The sequence below is a fragment of the Paramormyrops kingsleyae genome, chromosome 24 (genome assembly GCF_048594095.1).
Source record: "Paramormyrops kingsleyae isolate MSU_618 chromosome 24, PKINGS_0.4, whole genome shotgun sequence".
Classification (NCBI taxonomy): Eukaryota; Metazoa; Chordata; class Actinopteri; order Osteoglossiformes; family Mormyridae; genus Paramormyrops; species Paramormyrops kingsleyae.
In genome coordinates, this window is record NC_132820.1 from 13,586,299 (window position 1) to 13,597,052 (window position 10,754).

At 45.6% G+C, this 10,754-nt stretch overlaps 2 protein-coding genes across 4 annotated transcripts; one reads left to right on the forward strand and one right to left on the reverse strand.

Moving 5' to 3' along the window:
• Nucleotides 1-1,612: 1,612 nt before the first annotated feature.
• Nucleotides 1,613-4,497, forward strand: slc25a35 (solute carrier family 25 member 35). Of its 2 annotated transcripts, none has more exons than XM_023824661.2 (5): nt 1,613-2,244; nt 2,500-2,565; nt 2,678-2,830; nt 3,159-3,293; nt 3,546-4,497. In XM_023824661.2, the coding sequence occupies exons 1-5, from the start codon at nt 1,873-1,875 to the stop codon at nt 3,714-3,716; spliced, it is 897 nt and encodes a 298-aa protein (XP_023680429.1). In that variant the 5' UTR covers nt 1,613-1,872; the 3' UTR covers nt 3,717-4,497. The 2 variants fall into 2 exon arrangements, with proteins under 2 accessions (XP_023680429.1, XP_023680430.2); XM_023824662.2 differs by having other exon boundaries at nt 3,170-3,293; nt 3,546-3,685.
• Nucleotides 4,498-5,653: 1,156 nt separating this feature from the next.
• Nucleotides 5,654-8,875, reverse strand: rangrf (RAN guanine nucleotide release factor). 2 transcript variants are annotated; one of them, XM_023824652.2, is made up of 6 exons: nt 8,791-8,875; nt 8,335-8,438; nt 8,026-8,142; nt 7,713-7,875; nt 7,135-7,229; nt 5,654-6,758 (listed from the first exon to the last, which is right to left on the reverse strand). In XM_023824652.2, exons 2-6 carry the CDS (start codon nt 8,400-8,402, stop codon nt 6,641-6,643), a joined length of 561 nt encoding a protein of 186 aa, XP_023680420.1. In that variant the 5' UTR covers nt 8,403-8,438; nt 8,791-8,875; the 3' UTR covers nt 5,654-6,640. The 2 variants fall into 2 exon arrangements, with proteins under 2 accessions (XP_023680420.1, XP_023680421.1); XM_023824653.2 differs by having other exon boundaries at nt 8,747-8,833.
• Nucleotides 8,876-10,754: the final 1,879 nt, after the last annotated feature.

The window sequence follows — 10,754 nt, forward strand, 5'->3', positions numbered from 1 at the left end:
TTTCAACATCAGCGTGGCAACCTGAACTAACCAGTATGTACCAAATTAATAGGTGAAGCGTCATTGGAAGAAATACAATAGTTCATAAGTTTTTTTTTTTTTATCGTTTTGTTATTTAATGGATTTAATTAAATCGCATCCTACGTGTTATGCTTACATTGATATAGCCTAACAAATACAAGATACAACGATAGGCTAATGAACAGAACTCCCTTTAACACTTAAAGCATGAGAATGTGCGCGTGAACATATTACCGTACTATATGTTGTAAAATAATGCTTGTATATTATTTATTTTGAAATTGATGTGAGGGACTGACCCTTCAGCGAATGAACGTAACCGTACACTTTGTACACTTTGTGGTGTAAGCGCTCCTGGAGAACAGTCTTGGACCCCATGCATATTAATATCTATAAGAGCATAAACATGTAAACACGCAGTCCCTCCTATATCCCTAATTACATTTATATGTAATCGTGACTGAACGTCGGTGAAATGGCCGAACCTGCACAAACAGAATGTTTAATTTTCATATAAACTCAAATGACCCGGATATCGGAAAATCTGGTTAAATGAGAAAAACTGGTCCCTGAGCCAGCTGACAGACACAATGCAATCTCTAACCTCATTGTCTGGTGCCTCTGTGAGTCTTTTAAATCTGTCCGCGTGAATGAAGAGTTTTTTTGGACTTTTAAAAGAACATGGAGACAAAGGGGACTTTGTGGAGTGTCGATGCCGAGCCTTTTCACTGTGAAATTACTCCCGCCGTAATGTAGGTCACAGACCCGCAGTGCGGCCCGTGTCTTGAAATATCAAAAATGATACGTTTCCCCGATATTCTCTCGTTGCTCTTTAGAAAGCAAAAAATGTTGTGGAACCGGTTGTGGTACTTTCTATTAATAACAGCTAACTAAGAAATTAGTGTATCTCCTTGGCTGGCAGGGGTGGTTCACGGGGGCCGGTATTCCAGCCCGGAGTAGCCTCTGAGTCCGGCGTTCAGCTCCAATCATGAGTCATGCATATTAATGTCTCCCTGCAATAGCAACTCGAATGACACAGCAGGTGTACACTGGAAATACAATGGGGAAAATGACACGCCCGAAATCTAGTACCGTCAGAACAAAACGGAACTGAAATATCTGGAGGCATCTGCAGTAAATAATTTTGTGTCCTATAATTTTACTTTTTGTATTTTAATTGCCATAATTGTCGCCACAAAGGCTTCATGATATGGATACGCGTTCTGTAGATAGCACAGCAAAATCAAACCACATACATACGCATTGCCTAAATGTCAAAGAGTTGCTGAGATAATTTAGATCTTCCGAGACAGTGAAATCTTTATGGGAATTCTTTTTTACGTATTAACTTTTAACATATGGTATGTACTATCCGATTCTTTTCTTTTTATTGTCAGATTCACTACAATGACATTCGAGCGTTTTTACGTCACAGGATAATACCAGCCAATTAAATCGCACATCGACCGCGTCAAAGCTGGGCTTCGTACTGTTATCCAATCACAGGCCGGTACTGGGCGTCAAATCGGAGAGCGCCTGATAAAGGCAGGGGCTCGGTCAAGCGTTTTCATTGGACAAGCCGACCGGCGGATCGGCCGGAGGTGTTCCGCGGTTATATCCGCACACAAAAGCACGCTGGACCTCCACGATGCGACAGACATATAGGCCGAGGTGACACATAAGGACGGATTTTGGGGGAGTTCTTGCTAAAATAAGAACGAGTATGACGAAGTGAAGAGTTACTTCTCAGCGAAAGTCACATAGAGGAACCGCCCCCGGCAGTCCCTGATGAGCAGACCTGGAAACGCCGGCAGATACATCGGCAATACCGCTGCCTTCTGACACGAGATCATGGATTTCATCCTGAGCGGGGTCGCGGCTTGCGGAGCCTGCCTTTTCACCAACCCGCTGGAGGTGGTGAAGACGCGGATGCAGCTCCAAGGGGAGCTGAAAAGCCGGGGATCGTACCAGGTCTACTACCGCAACGTGTTTCACGCTTTCTACACCATCGGCAAGGTGGACGGGATTGCGGGACTCCAGAAAGGACTCGTCCCGGGACTCGTTTATCAGTTCTTCATGAACGGTGTCCGCCTCGGCTCTTACGCGATCATGGAGGCGTCGGGCTACATCCATACGAACGGCAGGGTCAGCACGATCAAAAGCACCGTGGCCGGTGCTGTTGCTGGCGTGGTGGGTGCCGTGATAGGCAGCCCCATATATTTGGTGAGTACGGAGCGTTTATAGCGTAGTACTGACTGCACGAGAGCCGGGTCATCGCATTCTCCACCTGAAGTATGATGTCAAACTTCTTTTTGGGGATGATGCAATTGTTGAGGCAGTAGCCATAGATACCGAAGTTAGATGGAAAACCATAGATCACCAACTCTTAACAAAAGCCATCCACTAGGGATTACACTTTGAAGATGCCTATAATATGCATTTTAGTTATACCTATTTTGTTGTTATTGTTCTTGGCAGGTAAAAACTCATCTTCAAAGTCAGTCTACCTCCTCCATCGCAGTTGGACACCAGTACAAACATCGGGTGAGTTTTTGCATGTAATTTTTCACAAATGATGTGCTGTCCTGTCCTGTCATTAGCCGTGTCGTTCCCAGCTCACCTTACGCATTACAACACACCAAAACCTCTCTTTCAGGGGATGATCCACGCCCTGGTGGTCATTCACAAGGAACACGGCATTCTGGGACTGTGGAGGGGCTCTAGCGCAGCTGTGCCCAGGGTGAGCGTGGGATCAGCCGCTCAACTTTCCACCTTCTCCGCCTCCAAGCAGTTTGTTTCTGATATGCAGGTGAGTGCCGCCCCCAGTGAAGCCCATCACTGTACCCAGTACATCATGTGTTTGAATACAAATGTTCTCACTGTAAGTTACTAAAACAGAAAATTTAACTAGTTTAATTTTTTACTATCTTGATGCCCTAACTAAGCAATTCTAGCCCCCATTAATCAAATTGTCACCCTATATGAACTGTATGAGAACTTAACCTCTATGTTTAGGCTGCTTGTTGCTATAGAGACAGAACTAGTCCAGGATCCATGAGACCGCAGGACCCAGGTTCCTGCATGCGAGGTCCCACACGGACGCCCCAGTGAGCCGTGTGTCTAATTGAGGAATGTAGGTGTTTTCCAGGGACAGCTGGCTAGAGGCTCTGAGTGCAGGCATGGTCAGCAGTGTGGTGGTGGTCTTGGCCATGACCCCCTTCGACGTGGTCAGCACCCGTCTCTACAACCAGCCCGTGGACCATATGGGCAAGGTGACCCTTTACCTTTGACCTCATTTCCTGTTACACCTCTAATACTTACTGCTATCCTTGACTGGAATATTCCTGTTCCATGCTATGTTTATGCTAAGATTATGTTGCATAAAGAAAACGAACCACAGGGGGCGCTGTAGCGGCCAGCTGCTCAGGCAGCCCTGTGCTTCCTCGGAGGTACAGGGAGCTGGTGCCTGGACGTCCGGATGTCGGCACATGATCTGGTGACTGACACCATGGTGTCGCCCACAGGGCCTGATGTATAGAGGGTTCGTCGACTGTTTCTCCAAGACGCTGAAGAAGGAGGGGCTGATAGGCCTGTACAAGGGGCTGGGAGCCTCCTACTTTCGGCTGGGGCCTCACACCATCCTGTCCCTCCTCTTCTGGGACGAGCTGAGGAAGCTGTACTGCCCCCACAGCTAGCGGCCAAGAGGGAAATCGGCTCACCTTTAAGCTGCTCGTTTTCGGGAACCAGTCTGCAGTTTTCCACTCTTGGCAAAGAACCGGGTCAGAGTTCATGGAGCTGAGACCACACCAATAATGTCCAGAAATATACCCCCCCCCCCACGTAACTGATGCAGGTCATCTGTCCTGAACCCAAGCCAATGAGACACCCCAGGGCCCACCCACTCCGATGCTTCCATCCAGTAGCTGTGTGGAAATTACACGCCGTTACCCGGTGGTGTGTCATGTTTGCACTGCTCAACACAACCTATATATATATATATATATAGACGTTTTTATAGATGTTTTTAATCTGGGGCTGGTGTCAAGTTAATAAGAAATGGTTTCTACATATGTAGTCTGCGCACAGTGTCCAGACCCGACAGGTTTACGTTTTATCACATTGCCGCAGTTTTAAAATGCTTTTAACATTCATGACATCATCCAGCCTGTCCATAGTGTGCAGATAGAGTTTAGGAACATACTCATCCAGAGTTTATTAAAAATAACAGCAACCATCCTGAATTAGGGTAAAAAACACATTTTTAAGTTTTCTACTGTAATGTGAGGTCACTCATTGCCTTCCATATGGAGGAAATTTAGTTTGTTTATGCACTTGAGATAAAATTCTAATTTGTGTTTAACAAAAATCATTATTAATCATTACTTTGATTTACTAAAATAGTCACAAACTGTGATAGTCTTTAACTGGATTGTAATAACTTATTTAACTTATTAAAAATTTAATTTTTACAACAAAGGTGTCGTGTCATCATTTTATGGACATGAACGAGCAGTCATCATTTGCAGATCATGGACACGCCAGTTTTACAATCAGCACCGGGGCTAGGAATCGGGAAATGATCATAGTTACGCTGGGAAACTCCCCTTTTAAACAACTCAGTGTCTACATTAGCATACAGGGTGTCTGTGTTTATAATCTGAGAAAGCTCCGCAGAAACAGGGCCTAACACTTTTTAAATGGAGTTTTATAAATATCAAACTAAAGAGATGCCTTTGTTAGAATAATAATAATGATTGATCCCTGTAGGGAAATTGTGTTTATGCCTCCCTCAACTTACTCTTTGTAGAATAAGCTGTCCGCAAAGGGCAGCCACCAGGGGCCTGTACTACGAAGTGGGGTTATTGGCTTATTGGGGTAACTTGTCAGATTTAAGGTGGTCTGGGTGAAATGTAAGTGAACGAATATGAAGTCCATTTTAACTGTGGTACCTTAAATCCAAGGCCACTGTTGGGGTGCCCAGGGAGATGGGGGTTAAGGGCCTTGCTCAAGAATGTGCTGAGGTTGGGTTTGAACCGGTAACCTTCTGATAACAGCACACAGGCTTAGCCCACTGAGCCACACGCTGCCCTCAAACACACAAGGTGGCTCACGTGACATGGTAGTCTGATTACATCACAGCCTGTGAAGAAAGGCTTGAATGACTTCCAAGGCAACCCTAAAAATAAAATTATGTCAGGCTGACAAACCCTCGTGGTTTGACAGGTGTCACGATCAGCTCCGAACGATCCTCGTGTGTGCCACGCCCTGTCATTACCTCATGTCAATTCCTGATTGTTCCCACCTGTGTCTAGTTAATTCCAGCCTGTCCTGTGCACTTAGTCCGCGTCCGAGTCCAGTCCCGTCAGATCTGTCATTGACATTTGTGGAAGTCTGTGCCCTGTCTGTCCGTCTGCCCTCAATAAATCCCTTTGCCTCGGATTTACGTCTCCTGGACGCCCTGCTCGTTCGCCCTTCTCCCGATTCACAACAACAGGGACCTCAGAATTATTTTCCAGGATTTCACTGCTCAGGTGAAACAGCCTCAGTGAGCCAAACCTCGGCTTTAAAGACTCCTGAACGGCTCGTCTTCGTCTTTGCGAGTCTCATACTGAAGGGAGAGTCATCGAAAATATTTTTTTTTTCACAAAAAACAGGTTTATTTACGAGGTAACGGGCATACCCGTTTATTTTAATGGGGCGGAAGCCAACATGTTCAGGTACTGTCAACTCAGTAGAGCGAAATAAAAACAGAACGCTTGGGGTGACAATTAGCATCAAAAGGCAGTAACGGTGGCAATGTCCATCTGACAGGAAATGACATCACCAGGAACAAGGAAAAAAACAGGAATAAGATGTAAAGGATATAAAATTCTGTGAGATCTGAAGAAAAAACAGCACACAAGATGTCACCTGCCCGCTGACACAAGTCCTTCCTCGTCACACTTTGCGACTTCCAAGGCAGTAGAAAACATTTTAAACATTAACACAACCTGAACAGCAGGGGGAGCTACTGCATTTTGAAACCAACAGTGGGCGGGATTTCTCTGCAATGTCAATTACCAAGGGCGTAACCCCATTGGTCACTGCACTGATTCTGGCTCGCAGCAGTCCAACCCACTGTGGGCTTCCTAGGCAAATTCTAAATGTGTCGTTTTTCTGAGGAATATTCTATAACTGAGTAAAACACTGAAAGCAGAATACTCACTCATTAGAACGACTGCTTCCCCTAACACATTCATCTTGAATACTGCCAACCAAAAATATGGAAAATCTACAAAACTTCTGCTCCCCCTGGAGTCCAAGAGAAGTATTGCAGGTTAAGCCAATGTTGTATCCTGTCCTTGTTGACCTCTGATACAGTGGGACACTAGTGGACATCTTCACACTTTCACTCAAGTCTGAAGCTGAATTTAAAAGTCTCTGGTTAGCGGGTACAATAGCAGTTCCCTTCCTGGGATTTTGAGCATCAAGCTTTGGGTTCCGGCTTACATCCCTAAAAGGCAACAGCGCGGAGTCACTGGTGGTTTAAAACGTGGTGAAGTTCATGGACGAATAGCATGGTGAAGCTGGGGCACAGATGGGGGTGATGGGCTGCACTCAGACGTTCCTGGATGATCTCCTACCCAAACACCCCAGCATCCAGGATCTTCAAGGACCAGAGCAGCTGCTGAAAGTCCTCCGTGGTCCATGGGGCCGCGGCTCCAGGCTCCGCCACTCCTGCGCTGCTGCTTAAGGTACTGGGGGGGGTGCAGGGGGAGCAGACGAGGTGTGTGTGTGGGTGGGGGGGGGGGAATCATATCAGTTCCCTAGCAACTGCTTACACTCAACACATTTGGGTCAGATTTAATGTTGTTCGTATTTATGCTGCTGTATCTATTTACTGAAGAGAATCAGATCAAGAGCCCTGCTCTACACTGCCACCTGCTGTTCTGTGAGAAAGACTGCGGGGCTTTAAGTAGGAGAGGACTTCCATTGGTCACTCAGTTAACCTGTGTTTTCAATCTCTGCACTGCCAGATAATCCCTTATCACAATGTAATCCAGCGGGCTCCTATCCACAGGGTGAATGAACCTGACTGGTCCAGTTGGGCCCAGTCAAACACACACGGCTCACCTGATGATAATGGGATCATTGAAGGTCACCAAGATGTCGGTGGCGAACTGCGGGAGCCGGAAGAGGCCCAGGTGGATGTTCACTGTGTTTCTGGCCTGGGGAGGCAGAAAAAATGAGAGAGAAGATAAGTGACCAACACTGGTGACAGGGAGGAGACAGATTTAATGCTGAACATATGACTGGGCAGCATTTTTAAAAAGTCAGAGTTTTTTTATGGATATAAACTAAAATTCTCATTCTGTACATAGTCAGCCTTTCCATGACGATGTGGACATGCCTTAACAGAAGGGAGATGCGCAGGGGTGTATACGGGAACATCTGAAAGCTGATTGGTCCCTGGAGTGCCCCTCCCCTGTCATTCACTGATTCAAAACATATCATTGGCTAATGATAAGGTTGACCCTTCTGTATCAATTATACAATTATATATCTCTTATGCTCCTCAACAAAAAAATCCTGGAATTGCCCCTGGACATAAACATGATTAGACTGTGCATAAAGCAGATGGACATCCCACTACCCCAAGCCACAGTCAGACACTCCCTCTAACCAGCCGGGATGCATGCGGTCCCACTGACCTCCTCATTGAACTTGGAGACCTGCTGAGTCCCCAACAGCAGCCAGGCAGAGCTGCACTCCGACATCGCCAGGATATCTTTAGGGATGACCTGCACGCCCCTCACCTGAGAGGCACCATGGGCTGCCGCTTCATTACTGCCCGCCAAATCCTCGAAGTAATACCTGAGGTTAAATTCTAGGTTATCCCCAGCCACGCGAACCGACACACCAGCCACGCCCACCGAAACACCAGCCACGCCTATTAGCACCCTAGCTACACAATGCCATTCTGACTGGAGCACGACTTCAGAGGTGGGTGTGTATGTCCTGTACCTGGCCGCATCGCCATCCGCTACGAGGCCCTGATACTCCAACAGCTCTACGATGAAACTCTGGTCCGTACTGCTGTGGGCAAACACCTCCTGGTTGTCTGGGATCTCCCTCAGCTCACTGTTCGAAAACCAAAACCCCATCCGTAACAAACACCGGTCAGGCATATAGTTCTCCATCAAACCCAAAACAGAACAAAAACATCTTTTTCACCTGTGATGGCTTCTGTCAGTGCATCGTTTTAACTTTATATAGTTATTTTGGCGTAGCAAAGGTGAGGGACGTGACTCCCACCAACAGAGAAGAGCGTACCTGATGTCGCGGGCGCTGTGCGGTACGGTGGCGGACAGCGCGCCCCCGAAAAGCATGCGCGCCCCCATTCCGTGGGTAAGTTAAGGTAACGCGACCTGTGAATGCTGACAGGAAAGCATTCTGATGGTCATAGTGTTTAATCTTCATTAAAAACCACTAAAACACGTGTCTTCCGTAAACAGTCACAGCATTAAGTTTATTCTCAGTTTCAGTTCCACGTGTAGAATAAAGAAAAGAAGTAAAATGAGTGTGCTATACCTAACGAATACAAAACAAACACTAGCATGTCTTAGTGCGAAACACGTGCCTCATACACGGGTTTCTTATTTTGACTGTCAAGAAAAGTGGCGATTAAACGGATTATCCTATTTAATACTAGTGAGTAATAAAGCAGAAAGTTTAAGGTACAGACCCTGTATTAATAAGAAGAGCCCACCGAACCATTAACATACAAACCTCTTGCGCTAAGCCGCGCTTCTTCCCTAAATTTATTCGCGATGTGAATGTGGCGACTGCGTATCGCACACCGCCACCTACCGTGCAGGAGGGGAACAACGCCGCGCAACTATACAAGTTACTACCTATATAATTAAATTCTGCCAAGTTTGGTCAGTTGGCTGGCCTGAGAGTTTCAATTCGAGACAAGTCTGCACACACATGCACATATATGTAAGAGTTTTATTACCTTGTAGGATTTGCAAAGTAACGTAACGCTTTTGGTATAGCTAAATTATAATGGATTTTTGTAATAGAATAATATAGATTTGCTGTAAAATTTCTTGCCTGAGAGTGAGAGTCTGAAAGCGTGAGTGTCACGCCAGATGCGTGGAAGATGGTAACCCTGTGCGTGTTCAAGAATGCCGCAGCGATTCACAGGACTCCTTCATATAATACAGGTTGCTAAAGCAGTAACGTTAAAGTTAGCCACTAATTAGAAATGCCTGAATTTCGGGTAAGATGGCATTAGCACTGGTGTGCCACACAAGTGGGGTCGGGCTGTCGGTTTTTTTTCCCCTGGCCCAGAGATAACAGGGGTTTGGGGGGCTAGAGGACACAAAGACTGGGGCGGGACGTTGGAGGGAGCTGAGGAGTCGCAGCATCCATCAGTACCATCCCGTTTATTCCTCAGGCTTCCGTAAGGTTCACTCTAACAGACCCTGAGCAATAATGATGCCATATATGTAGTTTAATACGTCATCAGCTGGGATTCCCTCTGTTTAACAAACCCTTTAGAAGACAAAGTATGAATATACTGTATATACTGTATAAATGATGTAGAAATGGGTTGCCACACTTATGTCAAGGGCCTTGAGGTGACTGTGAAGTGAAAGGCGCTATATAAAAATAGATTGAATACAGAGAAAGTGAGAACTCATTCAAAATCTAAAAAATATATAATATATTATAGTGTACTATAGTCTCTTACATTAGTTGCAGTTTTTGCTTTTAAATTGTAGGCTACAGTTTGGATTACTTTGACTAAGTAAACTAAAAATTTTAGGGGGGGGGGGGGGAGAGAAGAGAGAGACAGACAAAGATCGAAGAGAGCAGGAGAGAGGGAGGTAGAAGCACTGGTGAAGGGATGAGCCCTCAGGCGTATTTTGCAGGGAGCGCCGCTAGGATCGAAACTGTGAACAAAATAAGGGCAACCTGGGAAGCGGATCTGGGGAAGACGAGAGGGAAGAAGACGATCCAGTTCGGGTTTCTCTTTAGGAAGCAAAGTAAGTGTGATTTCATACAATGGATGATCCTCTTAGACAGCCACAGTGCCACTGTACAGACAGTACAAAGATTAAGTTAAAGGTTGATAATCTGTATAATCGGATCCTCTAAAAAATAGACACTGGCACATCGTCGCTTTTAGGCTATTTTAGACCCGCCCGTTAATTTAGTTTTTAACGGAATTACGGATCCCCTAAAATTGAATCTCCCAAAACGATTAACTTCCCACCTCTCCACACTGGAATCATAACACTGTAACCAAAAACTATTTTTTGCACATTCCTGATCATTCAGTTTCATTGCCCATTTGCATGACTGAATATATCAATTTGCATGACTGAATATATCAATGATATTTTTAAACTGTGTTTTTTAACTAACCACGACCAACGACCGCAGTGTATGACCCATGTATCATATAGCTGAAGATGACAAATAGATACATTAATTCTGTCCTGATTTTGACTTTGATAATGTTGCACCAGACTGCATTTTTAATCTGAGGAACCAGGGTTTAAGTCTCTGTCCCAGCTCTGTGTGTGGAGTTTGCATGTGTCGTCATGGAGGTTCCTCTAGGTTCTCCAGTTTCTCCCCACAGTCCAAAACATGCTATGATGAATTGCCAATATTTGGGTTAGGCTGCGTTCCCGCGTTGCCCATCGGTGTGAATGTGTGCATGAACGGTTTGCATGCCCGGT